The sequence below is a fragment of the Coregonus clupeaformis genome, chromosome 18, assembly GCF_020615455.1.
Source record: "Coregonus clupeaformis isolate EN_2021a chromosome 18, ASM2061545v1, whole genome shotgun sequence".
NCBI lineage: Eukaryota > Metazoa > Chordata > Actinopteri > Salmoniformes > Salmonidae > Coregonus > Coregonus clupeaformis.
The window spans coordinates 13627725-13648078 of NC_059209.1; the positions used below are offsets into that span (position 1 = coordinate 13627725).

Genomic DNA, 20354 nt, shown 5'->3' on the forward strand with positions numbered 1-20354 from the left:
TAAGTCTCTCAGATCGATTGTCTGTGGTTAACCTCCCCTTTCATGTAAAAAAGTAATGACCATCACGCTTTTAGGGAAAGAGGATCATTTTGTACACTGCACCATAATAAACTGCAAGTTTGACCAATTCTCAGTGACTGAGAACTTTAACACCTGAGTACTGTGTGAACGAGAACCTCTACCATTCTACCCAGTCAGCAAGAGGAATATTGGCTCCCCCTCAAGAGTGGTTCCTCTGAAAGTTTCTCTCAAGGAGTCTTTCCTTGCCTGTGTTGCCTCTGCCTGCTAAGCCTAAATGCATTTGGGAAAAGCAAAAATACAAAGAAAAAGTCATTGATAGAGGTTTCGACCCACCTGACTTTGTCTCTGAATTTGAGGATGGGGACCTTGGCTCGGATCAGTTGAGGCCTCTCCATGTACGCTGTGGACCAGAACACACACATATCCATCAACTCCACAACACACTGCACATATTTTCTTTTTTACTAAGACCGCCCAAAATCAACAACATTGCACACTAGGGCTGCCCCCGACAAAATAAAAATATTGGTAGACCAAAAGTCGTCTATTCTTTCGACCAATCGATTTTTAAATTTTTTTAACGTGTATTTTCCCATATATTGACACATCTTCTGCGTTTTAATCAAGTCAACTATATTCAGAGCTTGTCTGATGCTTTAAGCACACGGTTTGATTAAAATAATTAAAAGACACACAAATGAATAGACGGAGTCCGACCAGCAATTGATTTGATTGTGCCGGGCCAGGCTCAGACGTGCTTTGTTCCCAATAAATTGACAGTTGTGACCGAAGCCTGGAGGTATTTATTCTAGGCGTGAAGATATTATTCAGTATTTCAACATGTCCAGGTGATCGGGCCACACTGATAACTCAAGCTTGGTTCACACGTTTCTAAACCATACCAAACCATATTTACTATAGCGTCGCCATAATATTTGAATTGAGGAAGTGTCATAAACATTATAATATTTTAGTGATCTGCTGTACGTCTTAAAATGCCCCACAGCCTTTAGATGTGAGCTAAACAGTGCAATTGCACTTGAGATGCATTTTAAAGCTATGGATAGAAAGTTAACTTCTCATTTCCAAACGTTTTGGTCAGTTGTATGCTGCTGCTTTGCGATCTATTAATAGCAAGGGTTGCATTAAATAGGCTCAATAATTTTTACTGATGCATTTGGCAATATTCAATTCATACGCACAAAACATATAAACAAAATAATTCACTGTGAAAGTAGATAGACTACATGTAGGCCATTCATATATAGCTTATGCGCAGCACTTAGCTCAATTTATCGAATCAGTTACTGTTTTCTTGCGCAAACCGCGAGCAACATGTCAAACTCAGACATTTCTCTCAAAATACAGGGATGTCAATTCGCACAGGACTAGTATTATCAGACTACATTGCAGTTCGCCAAAAAAACAGTAGGTTATTCTGGCTGGAATTGTTACTCTCCTGCCATGTAAAAATGACTGACATGGCAGATTCAGACGGGACTAAAATTACAGATGTGTTTTGTGCTCGTGCACATAATTACATTACCCGACCTCCCCCAGTAAAACTAATCCGGTCCGAATAGGGCCTGACCTATAGCCAGGGCCTATCTTTGTCATTCTGCCGCCATAGGGAGACCAAAAAATACAGCCCCCGCAAAACTACAATAGTCCCAATAAGCAAAATGACGTTGAATAGAAAGTACAATTTAGGTTCTAAATGAAAGGTGAAAAGGTATTTCCGTATGTTTAAAATATATATTTTCCAGGACGCTGAACATACGTTTTTTCCGGACGTTGAAATCAAGTTCATTTTCAGTTCTGAATGAAAGTAGAAAATAAGTAATTTACCAAATCAAGGCTGGTGCAGATTGGACAACATCTGAACAAAACATAAACATCTATGATTGGTTCAGATTTGGTCCGGACCAAAAACCAATGTCCGTGGAAGTGGAGATCAAAGCTGGTCCTGAACTGCACCCAAAAAAAAGACGTCCAAAAGGCGTTGCCGTTGGTCCGTGCTTACTGAGGTATAGCCTACAGCGTGCCTGAAATGTAATTTTATGAATGCACATCTACTGTATGTGGTAAGCATATGATGTGTAAAACTTTTAAAAAACGACAGCCGGACAAGACCAAAAAAAGACGTCAGCTCGTGCTTACTAGGGTGTAGCCTACCATGTCGGACCCCAATGGACTTGTATGAATGCCCATCCATGTGGTAGGCCCACCGTTTGCAAAACAGGCCATTGCATTGGCTTTATTAGTCCTGATTCCTGTGACTAATCAATTTGGCTATTTAAGCTCTGAATATCAGCTGACCAACTTTATCAGGAGTTATCGCGAGACTATTTGCTATGTGTTTATACAGCGGGAAATGCATGAGTATTTTCTTTTTCGCTACGATCAGCTTGCCAAAAAATTTACAGATACAAACTTGAAACCACTGATCATGACAATGGGTTGAAACTCCTGGACAACAGTTGTGATTGTCCATTCCATATCATCCATTTTACTTTGACCTGTCCTGTTTTTAGGATATGTTGCTTTGTTAACATGACAGCAAAAACATTTTTTGATTGAGCGCCATTTAGTTTAGGCTATTTGATCGGAGAAACCTGATGTAAAAAGTGTCCGTCTTATTACATTGGCATACATTTTATCTCCAGCCTGTAGGCTACAGAAAGGCCACATACTCTTTCTACCATATCCTATATCTAATACATGATTTGTTAGATTATTATAACTTTTTTGACTTATCGTTGGTGGAGCGGTGCAGAGATGCGTCTCTACAACAGCACCCTGGAGAGGTGCGCTAGGAATGAACAAGTAAAATATTTTGCGTCCCTGCCTTTGACAAAGTGGGCACTGCTTATCAAAGGGCGGCATCAGCGCTCACCTAAAAAGGCCAAGCCACCTAATCCTGCCTAATGAGCGGGCAGGCAGTGCCTATACCATATCATAATCCCGTCAATAAATTGGTTATAACAAACTCTGAACACCGTAACATGTGACAGCAAAATGGATGCAGAGGACGTGACAAACTCGAAACAAGGGAATATTTACAGGTTGCTCAGGTGGTAAAGGGAAAGTCTGATGTGTGGAACAAATGTAACTAGTTGTGGAAAGTACTGGAGATCAAGAAAAAGAAGGTAAGCAGCAAGCACTGAGTGCATATTATGTGTGCCAAACAGATGCTGTAGAGCTTACAATATACTTTTTCTGACCGTTTGGAACAATGTAAAACACTAAATAAAGTATAAGCGTACCAGAGAGTCTGTTGTAAAAAAAATATATATGTTTCGCCTTTATTACAGCAAAGACTAAAAACAGCAGCATTCATTTGTGAATATAATTTCCGAAATTGAACTGTTTATTGTTTAAGCTAATTATTCAAGGCTCGCTTTATTTTAAAACTAAAATGCTTGATTGCATTTCAAATCATGAATGACTCGTATGCTGTGTGATGACGTTTACAAATGAATGATTGATAAAGTAGCCTATAGAAGTATTGAAATATAGGCCTAAGTAAGTTACGGTATTAAGACTAAACAGGATGTGCTCTTAGGCCTACAGCTCGATGGTGGTTATACAAGGCTGCTATACTAAGCCTACTAATGACAATTACATTACTTATTATAATAATAATAATAATAATAACAATAAGGAGATCAAGAAAAAGGAGTGTTATTATTATAAATATGATTTTGGACAATTTGGAACAGTGTAAACACTAAATCAATTATAAATAATACCAGAGAGGCTGTTCAAACAAAAAAAAAGTGTAAAGCATTTATTACAGCAAAGCAAATATTAAAAAGAGCCGAATTTATTTACTTGACATGTCGTTGCGTGAGGCTTGGTGCTCACGGAATCAGTAGGCTATTAAACAAACACTCAAACATGCAACAGAAGCAGGATCTGTCTTATTTCTGTAGATATATATGGATGATTTATAAAGCCAGGCACATTTAACAGTTAGGCTATTGATTATAGACCTAATTAAGTTGGGGTTTCCTCTCTCCTCACTTTTCTTAGACAATAAGGCAAGGGCTGTTTTCCCATCTCCTCATTCTGCTGCTGCCTCCGCGGCATTGTTCTCAACACCAATATGCGGGTTAACTTTGCTATTATGCACATAGCAACATGGTCTAGGAAAAGGCGCCAATTCAACAGTGCACTGATGTGGTTATAGTCCCATGTAGCTCAGTTGGTAGAGCATGGCGCCAGGGTTCTGGGTTCGATCCAAATAAAATAATATTTGTATTAGTGTTGCACCGTTTCTCTTATGTAATATAACAATACACAATTTCAGAAGCACGTCTTAAGACTGTGCCATCCCCACGGCCTCCACAATGGATCAGTCCACTCGACTAAAGAAATCTCGGTCAACCAACAGCCTATCTACCAAACAATTGACCAGTCAACTAAATGGGGTCAGCCCTATTGCACACACAATTTTAGTTACCTACAGCTCACTCTAGAGGCCACTGGGGAGACATAGGGCTGCTCCTTTATCAGAACATCTCCATGTTTCATTATTACTTGATCCCATGAAACAGGATGGGCCAAGCCCAATGATCTGACACGTGAAAGCAATTTGGTGTAACAATAAGGCAGAACTCTATCCAGTCCTTTCACCTACTAGTGCTCATAATGGAGAGGAGAAAGGGAGAGGAGACAAGAAAAGGAAGTTGATGAAGAGTATTGAGAGACATTCCAGGACACACAGCTGAAATGTGTTTATGTTAAAGGTGCAATCTGCAGTTCAAACAACAACACAGCCATCACCTGCTGGAGAAAATGTAACCAATCAAATTTGTGTTTTAATCTATAGATTTAACCATGTTGTAAGGCTATACAGTGTTTGTTTACAACTACACTGTTTACAAATGGAGGAAATCAAGCTTACATTTTGGGTTCTGATGATAGTTGAACTAAGCTCATGAAGCATTTATAAGTTATATTCTTCAAGAATTCATGGGTGTATATCATTAATTTAAAAGTAAAAAAATGGATGTACCAATGGCAGATTGCCCCTTTAAAAAAGTTAGTACTCACAGAGCCTGTAAAAGAGCTGCTGGATGAGACCGAGTACATAGACAGCATCATTCCTCTGGTCCACCTTACAGACACAGACATGGTCAAATGGGCATCTTATTCATATAAAGATATGAGACAATAAAAGCACAATGTAAGTTACTAGACCATTCAAAATGGTGTGTGTGTTATAAGTAATTGATGCACTCACCGGTGCTGCTTGGATGACCAGACAGAGGTCAGCATCACTGTTCCTGCTGCCAAAACCATTCAGAGAAGAACCAGCCAAGTACAACCTCCCCACTGAGAAAATTAATGACAATAGGACGACATTTTTATTCCTTATTTTACCAGGTGAGTTTTGTGTGTGTGAGATACATACATGGGAAGAGTCTCTGGATCTCCCTCTGTAGTCGAGCTCTGCACAGCTCTTTCCACTCCAGGTCAGCCGACTGCTGCTGGCATGCTTCAAACAGGTCCACCATCTGACCACTCAGCTGAGAGACAACACACAACATGTGCTGATTCACACTGCCTATCCCACTGGGACTTGTTTTCCCATGATCTCTAATATTTGTTTGTGTACACTACCAGATAAAAGTTTGGACACACCTACTCATTCAAGGGTTTTTCTTTATTTTTACTATTTTCTACATTGTGGAATAATAGTGAAGACATCAAAACTATGAAATAACACATACGGAATCATCTAGTAACCAAAAAAGTGTTAAACAAATCAAAATATACACTGCTCAAAAAAATAAAGGGAACACTTAAACAACACAATGTAACTCCAAGTCAATCACACTTCTGTGAAATCAAACTGTCCACTTAGGAAGCAACACTGATTGACAATACATTTCACATGCTGTTGTGCAAATGGAATAGACAACAGGTGGAAATTATAAGCAATTAGCAAGACACCCCTAATAAAGGACTGGTTTTGCAGGTGGTGACCACAGACCACTTCTCAGATCATATGCTTCCTGGCTGATGTTTTGGTCACTTTTGAATGCTGGCGGTGCTTTCACTCTAGTGGTAGCATGAGCCGGAGTCTACAACCCACACAAGTGGCTCAGGTAGTGCAGCTCATCCAGGATGGCACATCAATGCGAGCTGTGGCAAGAAGGTTTGCTGTGTCTGTCAGCGTAATGTCCAGAGCATGGAGGCGCTACCAGGGGACAGGCCAGTACATCAGGAGACGTGGAGGAGGCCGTAGGAGGGCAACAACCCAGCAGCAGGACTGCTACCTCCGCCTTTGTGCAAGGAGGAGCACTGCCAGAGCCCTGCAAAATGACCTCCAGCAGGCCACAAATGTGCATGTGTCTGCTCATGAGGGTGGTATGACTCCATGAGGGTGGTATGAGGGCCCGACGTCCACAGGTTGGGTTGTGCTTACAGCCCAACACCGTGCAGGACGTTTGGCATTTGCCAGAGAACACCAAGATTGGCAAATTCGCCACTGGCGCCCTGTGCTCTTCACAGATGAAAGCAGGTTCACACTGAGCACGTGACAGATGTGACAGTCTGGAGACGCCGTGGAGAACGTTCTGCTGCCTGCAACATCCTCCAGAATGACCGGTTTGGCGGTGGGTCAGTCATGGTGTGGCATTTCTTTGGGGGCCGCACAGCCCTCCATGTGCTCGCCAGAGGTAGCCTGACTGCCATTAGGTACCGAGATGAGATCCTCAGACCCCTTGTGAGACCATATGCTGGTGCGGTTGGCCCTGGGTTCCTCCTAATGCAAGACAATGCTAGACCACATGTGGCTGGAGTGTGTCAGCAGTTCCTGCAAGAGGAAGGCATTGATGCTATGGACCGCCCGTTCCCCAGACCTGAATCCAATTGAGCACATCTGGGACATCATGTCTCGCTCCATCCACCAACGCCACGTTGCACCACAGACTGTCCAGGAGTTGGCGGATGCTTTAGTTCAGGTCTGGGAGGAGATCCCTCAGGAGACCATCCGCCACCTCATCAGAAGCATGCCCAGGCGTTGTAGGGAGGTCATACAGGCACGTGGAGGCCACACACACTACTGAGCCTCATTTTGACTTGTTTTAAGGACATTACATCAAAGTTGGATCAGCCTGTAGTGTGGTTTTCCACTTTAATTTTGAGGGTGACTCCAAATCCAGACCTCCATGGGTTGATACATTTGATTTCCATTGATAATTTTTGTGTGATTTTGTTGTCAGCACATTCAACTATGTAAAGAAAAAAGTATTTAATAAGATTATTTCATTCATTCAGGATGTGTTATTAAAGTGTTCTCCTTATTTTTTTGAGCAGTGTATTTTATATTTGAGATTCTTTAAATAGCCACCCTTTGCCTTGATGACAGCTTTGCACACTCTTGGCATTCTGTCAACCAGCTTAGTCACCTGGAATGCATTTCAATTAACAGGTGTGCCTTCTTAAAAGTTAATTTGTGGAATTTATTTCCGTCTTAATGCGTTTGAGCCAATCAGTTGTGTTGTGACAAGGTAGGGGGGTATACAGAAGATAGCCCTATTTGGTAAAAGACCACGTCCATATTATTGCAAGAACAGCTCAAATAAGCAAAGAGAAACGACAGTCCATAATTTCTAAGACATGAAGGTCAGTCAATACGGAAAATGTCAAGAACTTTTCTTCAAATGCAGTTGCAAAAACCATCCAACGCTATGATGAAACTGGCTCTCATGAGGACCGCCACAGGAATGGAAGACCCAGAGTTACCTCTGCTGCAGAGGATAAGTTCATTAGAGTTACCTGCCTCAAAAATGCTTCACAGTTCCAAGTAATAGACACATCTCAAAATCAACTGTTCAGAGGGGACTGCGTGAATCAGGCCTTCATGGTCGAATTGCAGCATAGAAACCACTACTAAAGGACACCAATAATAAGAAGAGACCTGCTTGGGCCAAAAAACACAAACAATGGACATTAGACCTGGAGTCCAAATGTGAGATTTTTGGTTCAAACCGCTGTGTCTTTGTGAGACGCGGTGTGGGTGAACGGATGATCTCCGCATGTGTACTTCCCACCGTAAAGCATGGAGGTGGTGTTTTGGTGTGGCGGTGCTTTGCTGGTGACACTGGCTGTGATTCATTTAGAATTCAAGGCACACTTAACCAGCATGGCTACCACAGCATTCTGCAGAGATACGCCATCCCATCTGGTTTGGGCTTAGTGGGACTATCATTTGTTTTTCAACAGGACAATAACCCAACACACATACAGGCTGTGTAAGGGCTATTGTACCAAGAAAGAGAGTGATGGAGTGCTGCATCAGATGACCTGGCCTCCACAATCCCCCGACCTCAACCCAATTGAGATGGTTTGGGATTAATCGGACGGCAGCGTAAAGGAAAAGCAGCCAACAAGTGCTCAGCATATGTGGGAACTTCTTCAAGACTGTTGGAAAAGCATTCCAGGTGAAGCTGGTTGAGAGAATGCCAAGTGTTCAAAGCTGTCATCAAGGCAAAGGGTGGCTATTTGAAGAATCTCAAATATAAAATATATTTTGATTTGTTTAACACTTTTTTGGTTACTAGATGATTCCATATGTGTTATTTCATAGTGTTGATGTCTTCACTATTATTCTACAACATAAAATATAGTCAAAATAAAGAAAAACCCTTGAGTAGGTGTCCAAACGTTTGACTGGTACTGTATATCCATGTGAATGTGAATGTAAACACCCCGGTTAGATAAAAAGAAAACCGTTACACATACACTATATATACAAAAGTATAAGGACACCCCTTCAAATGAGTGGGTTCAGCTATTTCAGCCACACCCGTTGCTGACAGGTTTATAAAATAGAGCACACCGCCATGCAATCTCCATAGACAAACACTGGCAGTAGAATGGCCTTACTGAAGAGGTCAGTGACTCAACGTAGCACCGTCATAGGATGTAACCTTTCCAACAAGTCAGTTCGTCAAATTTCTGACCTGCTAGAGCTGCAACGGTCAACTGTAAGTGCTGTTATTATGAAGTGGAAACGTTTAGGAGCAACAACAGCTCAGCCGCGAAGTGGTAGGCCACACACACAAGCTCACAGAACAGGACCGCCAAGTGCTGAAGCGCATAGCGCATAAAAATAGTCTGTCCTCGGTTGCAACACTCACTACCGAGTTCCAAACTGCCTCTGGAAGCAACGTCAGCACAAGAACTGTTCTTCATGAAATGGGTTTCCATGGCCGCACACAAGCCTAAGATAACTTTGCGCAATGCCAAGCGTCGGCTGGAGTGGTGTAAAGCCATTGTACTCTGGAGCAGTGGAAATGCGTTCTCTGAAGTGTTGAATCACGCTTCATCATACAATGGCATTCTAGACGATTCTGTGATTCCAACTTTGTGGGAAGGCCCTTTCCTGTTTCAGCATGACAATGCCCCCATGCACAAAGCAAGGTCCACACAGAAATGGTTTGACGAAATCAGTGTGGAAGAACTGGCCTGCACAGAGCCCTGACCTCAACCCCATCGAACACCTTTGGGATGAATTGGAATGCCGACTGCGAGCCATGCCCAATCACCCAAAATCAGTGCCCGAAATCTTTCCTAGAAGAGTGGAGGCTGTTATAGCAGCAAAGGGGGGACGAACTCCATATTAATGACCATGCTTTTGGGATGAGATGTTCGACGAGCAGGTGTCCACATACTTTTGGTCATGTAGTGTATAATATGCATTATTATCATGATCCTGAGGCTTACCTTCGCATAGGCCTGCAGTGGGCTACCAGGTCTCTCTCCCCACAGAGGTGGCATCCGTGGGGCAGAGGGCTGGGGACTGAGAGGGGAGCGCTGGGTCCAGGTAGACTGGGTTTCCCTGGGGCCAGGGTGGGGTACAGCGGGAGAGCAGCAGGCTTCAGGAGGACTGCCATGGTGGGGGACAGGGGAACTGAAGCGCTGCCTCTTCAAATTATATGGGCTGTGGTCTCCACTGTGCCTCCTAGTAAACATAGGGAGGAGACATACAAGCACACAAACGCGCACACACAGGAGAGGAAGACATACGTATGCACGTGCACACACACAGGAGAGAGGAAGACACACAGACACGTTAGACTCAGGGTACACTGCAACCTCACAGGTCTGACGTTGGGAAATGGTGCCTGAACTAATGAAAAGGTGCAGTAAGAAAAATGACAGAAAGAACAAACAATCCTTACTTCCTTCTGTTGACCAGTGCAGATGCATGAAGAGCAGGTGGAGGAGGAGAAAGAGGTTGGGTGCTGGGACTGGGCTTCCAATCATAGGGTGGAATCAGATGAGGACCTGCAGGATGAGGCCGACCATGGAAACTACACACACACACACAGTGAGAATAACACACCAGCATGAACTACCTCAGCAGTCGATAACCAGAGCTAAGAGAGGGAGAAGTACATACAAGTAGCCATTATAAACTAAAGAGAACACATTTTCATTCTGTATTGCTTGCGCATATGATGTATTTATTTCGCAAATAGCGCAAATGCAGGATTTATTTTGACGTGAGGTGAAGCAAAGAGGAAGTGATTTGTCAGGTGAGGAAACTGGAAAGGTAGTATACAGCAGACCAACGTTGGGAAAGTCTGTTCAATAATACTTTATTGTGGATATTTTATCTTAAATTGTGTCTGCATAAGGACCAACCCCCTAGACACAAAAATAAAATTGTTTTCAACATTCTGTTGAGAGGACCTCTTCCAAAAAGTCTATGGCATGGATCATCAACAAGATTCAGCCGTGGACCAATTTTTTCTCAGGGGGCCTTAACATAATTTAAAATAATTTGTAGACTGCAAATTGACCGCAAGAAACCCAAACTGATATAATATTTGACTAAAACATAATTTCAAACCTTGCTTACATTTATATAAAAGTATATATATATATATATATATATATATATATATATATATATCTTTGGAACAGATTTCCAAAATTAAACTCACTTGGAGCTGATTTGATTGTGTTTTACTGTCTTTTATTACCAACAATAGAAGAAGAAAACTTAACGTACAAATAAAAAAATCACCCCCGGGCACAAATTCGGCCCGCAGGTCACCTGTTGGGGAACCATGGTCTATGGCATATTATCTGACTGAATAACTAGTTAGCATGCTAGCTATCTCGGGATGTAGGTTAGAGTTGGGTCCGCAAGGGTAAATGAATATAGCATGAAAACGCGTTCTCAATAATCTGTTTAGCTATACATACAAGCAAAGAAAGACCCACCCAGCCACATTATTCCATGCGATTGCCTTTGAGTTAGTGATGTTTCGCTGAGCCTCAGTTAGTCGCTGGTGGTGTTGGAAGGCCAGGGGTAGTCCATTACTATGCACGCGTTTGGGGTTGTAGGGCGGGCGACCTGCTGGCGCTGCGTTGGGGTACATACTGCTGCTCACGGAGGTCCAACATCAATGGCGCCTCGGTGTATCGGTCTCAGGGTAGATGACGAACCGAGAAACAACGTCAAGATCTTTGCTAACAGTCTTTAAGATTTTGATCAAGCTAGCGTTAGTGGTTTCACCCAGTTTCGCAGTAATGAACTACTATTAAGTAGCAAGTTTGTTTTGAGTCTGCGTCAACAAACAAATGAAATTGTATTTTTCACATGATTCGTAAACAACAAGTGTAAACTTAACAGTTTCATAGCTAGCTACAGTTATGCTAGCTATATCCAGAGCCATGTGGCCATCTATTGACTAAAAAGAGAAGACGTCTTACATTCTTTGGTATATCTTCTTATGCTAGTTAGCTACATACACGCGTTACCCCTTAACCAGAATCTGGGTTTACAGGAGACGTTGAATATGGCGATTATCCTTTGTCCGCAGGAAGCAGCCATTCACCATCTTATCAAGCTTAATAATGTCAAAATACGTTCGGTACTTACCAAAGAATGGGGTTTCGTTGAGCAACTATCGTCATTACGGCCGGTATGTATTTCCAAAAAAGGTCTAAATAAAGTTAGATGGAACTGAAAAAATGCATTCGAGCAATGCGCATGCGCCTCTTCTGCACCTCAAATAAAATTACTCATTACTGCCACCCACAGGTCGGCTGATTCAGCAGCAGGAAAGGTCTTTGACCATGTTTACATGAGCACGGTATTCCGGATAGTAGCTCATATCCCGCTTAAGGTCTTATTTACATGCAACTGATATCCCCGCTCACGAGTATCCCTGAATGAATAACCAGAATATTCCTCATTTAAGTTCATATAGGTTAAATGGAATTGTAACTGAAATATGGACACGGACTGTAGGCCTATAACCTCTCACATGTAGTATAATAACTCCTGCAGAATTATGCATTTCTTGCAATAAAATGATACAACAAATGTTAATTTTGTCTTGGGAACAGGAGTGGAGAAATAGGATTTCTTTCTTTCAGCATCTCTTGAGAAAATGCAAATGCTTGTGTAATGTGTTATCTTTGTTATGAAAGAAGGCAGTATTTCAACCACATAAATTATGCACCCGATTAACTGAAGTCTCAGAAACGTGTTTTATCAATTCATTTCCTAAAAACCAGTCAAACTGATAACATTTGGACATTTTACACAGGACCAATCTTTCCACTGTTATGGAGTTATTGTGTTTTCTCCCCGGTCTCTAAACGAAACAGACAACTGTACTGCGTTAACTGGATTACTAATGCATTAATTATGTCAATATAAGACATTATTCTGATGAGCATGTAGTATCTAAACAGTTTATGATTTTGCTGACGTTTGCAAATGGTGTGTTAGAGGAACTTGGCTCTGCTTGCGGAAACATCTGGAAAACATTATTATAGGGGCCCCCTAAAACAGAGGAGAGTCTGCTATGTAGAGGCCGGGGATTGGTCTATTAAAATCACGCCATATTATGTTAGATAGGATATAAATACTTGGTTGAGACAAAGGAGGACAGAACAACATATAATTTTGGGTCATTGTTCTCCAGATGCCTGCAGATGTCTGTAAACTTACGCTGAAATCTTGTGATATAAATAAACCTTTATAATCAAAGTACAGTGTAAGCAGACTTCTTATCATCACAGCATAGATCCGCATCGTTGTCTTGGACACCACATAAATGGCGACGAGGGACCTTTGGGACGAATTGCGTCTTTTCTCAGCATTCCATTCATGTGCTGCGAAGTGACTCCCGCTCAAGACGCCGGCAGATAAGGTGAGATTTCTCACAGTTTTGGGCGCTGGTCAGTTAGTGTGCTTGTGCATGTGTGTGCGTTCAGACGTACCGTTAAAGGACTTGTGTGTGCGCTTTGCTGTTATTTGCTGTGTGATGAGAATCCGTTCTAAAAATTCTAAATTTGTTTGAGTTGGAAACAACGCAAACAGGGGGGAGTGTCTATAGGGCACACCGATAGGGCACACTGATATTTTGGCTTGATTAAAATTAAAAGGAGTGTCCAGGAATAGCATGAAGGAATAAGGCCAGGAAATAAGGAAAAAGTATACTTTTAGGACGTTGCTGATTAAGAAAGCCCTCAAACGAGGCAATCATTAAGATGGGCCATAAATCCTGGGAGTCATTAGATTGACTGTCGGGTCAGTTCTGGGAACTGTCAGTTGTGGAAGATACATTCGATTGCACGTTACCTCTCGGAATATAGTTGACGAAGTATATGTCCGAAGTAACTTCTCATTGAATGTCTACAACTCGAGGTAGCAGAAATTTAGTAACGTACAATGACAAATAAGGAGTGACCGTAGTATGCTTAATGTATTGTATGAACGGATGCATTCTTGTTTAAACTGTGTATGCGTGTGTGTGTGAGACAAGGAGAGCCTATGTCTCTGTGTGTGTGTGAAAGAGAGCCTATGCGTGTGTGTGAGTACATGGAGAGGTCTCTGATGTGTTCCAGCTGTGTGTCGACTAGGGCTATGACAACAGGGGTTTTAGTTTTTTGTAAGGAAATATGTTAGTTATGGTTAAAACCTTATGAGTCTCCGTTAGAGAGAACTTTTAATACTTGTTAAAAAAAACTATGAGCCCCTGGGAGGAGGATTATTTGTAATGGATTAGAAAATAACTATGAATCTGCAGATTACAATAATTAAAGATAAGAAACTTCGAAGTAGGATTTGTGTTCTGTGTTGGTTTGTGAGTTTTGTTAAGTGTTACTGTTTGTCAAAGGGGGGAGCAAACGGAGCGACAGCGGGTCTGTCTACTCTGTTGTTTAGACTTGGAGAGAGCTGCCTGAGAGCTCCATCCACTCTGAAATCGCACTGGTGAATGAACTACGCACGCGTGGGATTTTATGAGTTTAGAGTTACGTAGGGCAAATGTGCCACTCCTCTGCCTGCACTGAGCTGCTGGAAGACAGACTCAGAACAGACAGAGGGAGAGATTTAGACACTAATAGTATTCTGCTTGTTAAATCGGCTTTTGCTTAATTATGAAACTATTTGTTGAGATCTATTGAATTGATAAATGAGAGAGATATGTTGACGGATTAAAAATAAATAAATAATTAAATAAATAAATAAAATAAAATGTTATTGAGCTATTTATAATATTCCTGAGTTAAGCTGTTTGCTTATTTCTTAGCGCCAATGTGAACATAGGTATGCATAAAATACTAAATTATTGTCTGTTTCTTTGTTCTTCTGTGATATGAGAGACGATAAGAAGGAGGAGAGAGAGAGGAAGTGCTGACAAGTGCGTCACGTGACAGGGTGTGCTGACAACGGATCAATTCCAACTCAGGCCAGTACTGTTTTATCCACAAAACCCACTCTCCCTTAAAGGATATAATAGATACATTGTGTATGCATAGAATATTTCATGTTGTGACCATTTCACAGGAACTTGGCAACATACTGATGAATTGATGTAATTGATAATTCCACATTAGGGTTTTTGTGAATGAGTTGTTTTGATTAGAGTTGTGTTGGAAATCCAGCACTGACATTATTCTGTAAAATTAAGGTAATTGGGTGTTTATTAAGCAATTGGTTTGTGAGTACTGTAGTGTTGCAGGATTAGAGGTGTTTATTCTTTTTGGATTGCTCTGAAGTTGACTACTTTCCTTTACTTTTCCTGACCGGATGTGGTAAGATTGCCACTAATCAATAATTTGGTAAAATAAAATAAATAAAATAAATTGATATATTGATATATTGATTAATTGATTAATTGATTAATTGATTAATTGATTAATTGATTAATTGATTAATTGCAATCAAAAAATATAAATAAAATAAAAACATTTACAAATGAAATAAATAAAAAGGAGAGACACATATAAAATAGTTGTTACAATGGGGAAAAAGGACATCAAAACTACAAAAGTAATTACTCCTGTTGATATAGTACAAAATAGTAATCCTCTAGTTAATGGTATTGCAAGGTTATCTGGAAAATGGAATAAACGTTGGCCTGACATTGAACAACCATGGCCAGTGGAAGGGACTCTTAACCCAGACGTCATCAAGGTAATGCAAGTGCTTGCATCCACGTATAAGGCAGATCAAAAGAAGGGGAAAAAAGGGGAACAACGTAAAGAAAAGAGACAAAGAGAGCTGGGTGTTCTTAAGCTGTTTGAAAATGAAGGACAAAAACTGATAAAAGATAGAAAAGATAAAAGAGACAGAGGTATAGAGAAAATTGCAAAAGAGGTGAAGGTAACAGAAAAACTAATGGCAGAAGTCAATACACCTTTCTCACATATGGATTCAGCAAAAAGACCCCCACCTTACGAGGAAGAAGTAGAGTTTAAGGACGTCTATCCTCAGCTTCCAGTGATCATTCAGGAGGGTGATTATTGCATCAGAGATGAAGATGAACAAATAATAGAGAGAGGACAAGCAGAAACGACAATAAAGATGAATCCAAAACTCCAAAAGTAAGAAGAAAACGAGATGTCTGGAAACTAAGGGTGGAGTGAGGTTCAGGAGGATGGAACTTGAAGATGATGTTAATGATCAGAGTGATTGAGAAGAAATCATGGGTGGATATGACTCTGTGATCAGAAGGAAGTTGGCAAGAGAGGAAAGAAGAAGGATACTAGAGATTTGATCTCTGATGGAAGTTGAAGGTAGAATGATACTAGAGATTCGATCTCTGATGAAAGTGAAGATGGAGAAAGCAATGAAGATTTGGAGATTAAAGGTGCTTTATGTTCAAGAGGATTTAATCCTACAATGATTAGCACAGAAGAAATAGAAAAATATATAGACCGATGTGTATTATGCCTGGATAAGGGCAATAATTTAGAAGAAGTAAGACAATTGGAAGAACAACTCAAGAAGCTGAAGATACAGAAGAAAAAACTGCTGAAAAAAGGATCCCAAGAATTGGAGAAGTATACATTAAGGCCAAGACAAGGGAGCACCAGTAAGAAGATGTTGCCAGTGATCATTCGAGGACAAAACTTAGAATATAAGCCTTTGAAGAATACCGATATGTCAACAACCAGAAAGAACAGGACCAAGAAACTCTCAGAAAACTCAATCAAATACAACTGGTGGAGAATAAGAAGGAGAAGAAACAAGCTTTGGTTATGCAGAATCAGTATGAACCAAATCAACAATCACTGCCACAGCTTCAACTGAACAAGGTCAAATGCAATTGTGCCAGTCACAACTAGTGGTACAAGTTGTTTCATATCCATAGATAGTTTCTGGACTGAAAGAATTGGAGAGGAAGAGGACGAGAAGGCTTAGAAAGAGGAAGAGGAGGAAGATTTAAGCCATACTTCCAGCAATCTTCAGAAGTGTGTTATGATTGTGGACAGGTTGGTGACTTTGCTGTGAGTGTAATGGGCCAGAAGGAAACACAAGAGGGAATTTCAGAGGAAGATACAGGAGCAAGTGAAGACCATCTGGAGGACAGGTGAACCCTTATAACCCTTATAGTGTGTCCAGTCTGTCGAAGGAGGAGGTCGTCGGGTAAGCTTGGCGTCGGGTAAACTTGGCTTTATACATAGCTTGGGCTTTGTTGAGTAAGGCTTAAACTATGTATTTAGATTGTAGTTAGGTATTGTAGGTAGTTATCGTGGGTTGTTGTATGTAATTATTGTAGGTTAGTATTGTATTCGGCTGTGCCTGGCGTAGCACGAAGCTAGCTAGCTAACCCACCACCTGGACTAGCTGGCGAGTAGCTATTAGCAACGGTATAGTTATTTCACGCCTGAGAGTGCCTGTAATTACGCCAGCTGGCTGCCTACAATAATTACATACAATAATTGCCTACCATTCAGCTGTTTTCTAACCCCATTGTCTGAACTGTTAACGTTAGGTAGCAAGTGGCTACTGTGCTTGACATTTAGCTAGCTTGTTGCTACCTGGATAGCTACTAGTAAACAATAGCTGGAACGACCGAGCGAACAGACGCGAACTGGCTGAGTCAATTCAGTGGCTAGCTTTGCACTTGGCTAGCTAACAGTAGCTGCTAGGGGTAAGTCATAACCTACATTTGTGTTTTGTTTTTTACATATTGATAACCCGAGTCGTTCAAGGAATTCGGGACATGGGTGACTAGTTAACGTTAGTTTGGCTCTCTCTGTGTGTTCGTGCCGTAAAAGGATGGGTTCTTCTTTGTCTGAAAGCAATGGCTAGCTAGTTTGCTAACTATTCTAGCTAACTAACTGGCTGAATAAGTTGACGACGGACTCGCTCAAGCTGTCGGGACTAACCCACAACGTTAGACACGGACACGAACGATCTGCTTGCGTGTTGATACACTGGTGGTTTGTTGTGGCCGAGTATTGGCGCTAAACCGTGTTGTTGGAGTCCGGCATGCTAGCTGGCTGTGGTGTCTTATGACTTGGTGCCCGGAAGATTTTCAGGGAATAATACTGCACCTAGTTAGCTAGCTGAATAAACTGAGTTAGTCTATTCCTAGAAAACATTGAACCGCTGTAGTTTACAACAATTATAGTTTCTGAGGTGGAAGTTGGGAGAGTTATATTTGGGAGTTGTGGTGAGGGAGGCCCCGCTCTCTCCTTTCCCAGATGCTTAGTTCATTTCATTCCGATCTCCTCTGCATTATTGTAGCCATTTGCTGCAGCCTGTCAACTATGCCTCTGCCTATCCCTGTTCTCTCCTCTCCGCACAGGCTACAAAAACGCCTCACACCGCGTGGCTGCTGCCTCTCTAACCTGGTGGTCCCTGCACGCACCACCCACCTGGAGTTCCAGGCCTCAGGCAGCCTCTGGAACTGCCGTTCTGCTGCCAACAAGGCAGAGTTCATCCCAGCCTATGCTACCCTCCAGTCCCTCAACTTCTTGGCGCTGACGGAAATATGGATTACCACTGAAAACACTGCTACTCCTACTGCTCTCTCCTCTTCTGACCATGTGTTCTCGCATACCCCGAGAGCATCTGGTCAGCGGGGTGGTGGCACAGGAATCCTCATCTCTCCCAAGTGGACATTCTCAATTTTTCCCCTAACCCATCTGTCTATCTCCTCATTTGAATTCCATGCTGTCACAGTCACTAGCCCATTTAAGCTTAATATCATTGTCATCTATCGCCCTCCAGGTTCCCTTGGAGTGTTCATCAATGAGCTTGACGCCTTGATAAGTTCCTTTCCTGAGGATGGCTCACCCCTCACAGTTCTGGGGGATTTCAACCTCCCTACGTCTACATTTGACTCATTTCTCTCTGCCTCCTTCTTTCCACTCCTCTCCTCTTTTGACCTCACCCTCTCACCGTCCCCCCCTACTCACAAGGCAGGCAATACGCTTGACCTCATCTTTACTAGATGCTGTTCTTCTACTAATCTCACTGCAACTCCCCTCCATGTCTCCGACCACTACTTTGTATCCTTTTCTCTCTCGCTCTCCTCCAACACTACTCACACTACTCACCCTACACAGATGGTAATGCGCCGTCGCAACCTTCGCTCTCTCTCTCCCGCTACTCTCTCCTCTTCCATCCTATCATCTCTTCCCTCTGCTCAATCCTTCTCCCTCCAATCTCCTGATTCTGCCTCCTCAACCCTCCTCTCCTCCCTTTCTGCATCCTTTGACTCTCTATGTCCCCTATCCTCCCGGCCGGCTCGGTCCTCCCCTCCAGCTCCGTGGCTTGATGACTCATTGCGAGCTCACAGAACAGAGCTCCGGGCAGCTAAGCGGAAATGGAAGAAAACTAGACTTCCTGCGGACCTGGCATCTTTTCACTCCCTCCTCTCTACATTTTCTTCATCTGCTTCTGCTGCTAAGGCCACTTTCTACCACTCTAAATTCCAAGCATCTGCCTCTAACCCTAGGAAGCTCTTTGCCACATTCTCCTCCCTGCTGAATCCCCCCTCCCTCTCTGTGGATGACTTGGTCAACCACTTTGAAAAGAAGGTTGACGACATCCGATCCTCGTTTGTTAAGTCAAATGACACTGCTGGTCCTGCTCACACTGCCCTACCCTATGCTTTGACTTCTTTCTCCCCTCTCTCTCCAGATAAAATCTTGCGACTTGTGACGGCAGGCCGCCCAACAACCTGCCCGCTTGACCCTATCCCCTCCTCTCTTCTCCAGACCATCTCCGGTGACCTTCTCCCCTACCTCACCTCGCTGATCAACTCATCCTTGACCGCTGGCTATGTCCCTTCCGTCTTCAAGAGAGTGAGAGTTGCACCCCTTCTCAAAAAACCAACACTCGATCCCTCTGATGTCAACAACTACAGACCAGTATCCCTTCTTTTTTTTCTCTCCAAAACTATTGAACGTGCTGTCTTTAGCCAACTCTCTTGCTATCTCTCTCAGAATGACCTTCTCGATCCAAACCAGTCAGGTTTCAAGACTGGTCATTCAACTGAGACTGCTCTTCTCTGTGTCACGGAGGCTCTCCGCACTGCTAAAGCTAACTCTCTCTCCTCTGCTCTTGTCCTTCTAGACCTATCTGCTGCCTTTGATACTGTGAACCATCAGATCCTCTTCTCCACCCTCTCCGAGCTGGGCATCTCCGGCGCAGCTCACTCTTGGATTGCGTCCTACCTGACCGGTCGCTCCTACCAAGTGGCGTGGCGAGAAGCTGTCTCCGCACCACGTGCTCTCACCACTGGTGTCCCCCAGGGCTCAGTTCTAGGCCCTCTCCTATTCTCGCTGTACACCAAGTCACTTGGCTCTGTCATATCCTCACATGGCCTCTCCTATCATTGCTACGCTGATGATACACAACTAATCTTCTCCTTTCCCCCTTCTGATAACCAGGTGGCGAATCGCATCTCTGCATGTCTGGCAGACATATCAGTATGGATGATGGATCACCACCTCAAGCTGAACCTTGGAAAGACGGAGCTGCTCTTCCTCCCGGGGAAGGACTGCCTGTTCCATGATCTCACCATCACGGTTGACAACTCCATTGT

At 42.6% G+C, this 20354-nt stretch overlaps 1 protein-coding gene across 4 annotated transcripts in view; it reads right to left on the reverse strand.

Moving 5' to 3' along the window:
* The window catches only part of tent2 (terminal nucleotidyltransferase 2), a 76610-nt gene extending 64573 nt beyond the window's left edge, over nt 1-12037 (reverse strand). For 2 of the 4 annotated variants that reach the window (XM_041904419.1, XM_041904418.2), the window contains exons 1-8: nt 11933-12021; nt 11272-11477; nt 10221-10352; nt 9763-10000; nt 5441-5555; nt 5270-5361; nt 5080-5143; nt 355-421 (exon numbers count right to left, since the gene is read on the reverse strand). In XM_041904419.1, coding sequence (XP_041760353.1) covers nt 355-421; nt 5080-5143; nt 5270-5361; nt 5441-5555; nt 9763-10000; nt 10221-10352; nt 11272-11429 — 866 coding nt within the window. In that variant the 5' untranslated portion in view covers nt 11430-11477; nt 11933-12021. Of the gene's footprint in view, nt 1-354; nt 422-5079; nt 5144-5269; nt 5362-5440; nt 5556-9762; nt 10001-10220; nt 10353-11271; nt 11529-11932 lie in introns of all 4 variants that reach the window. The other 2 variants (XM_041904420.2, XM_041904421.2) reach the window with 2 other exon arrangements.
* Between the last annotated feature and the right edge of the window lie 8317 nt (nt 12038-20354).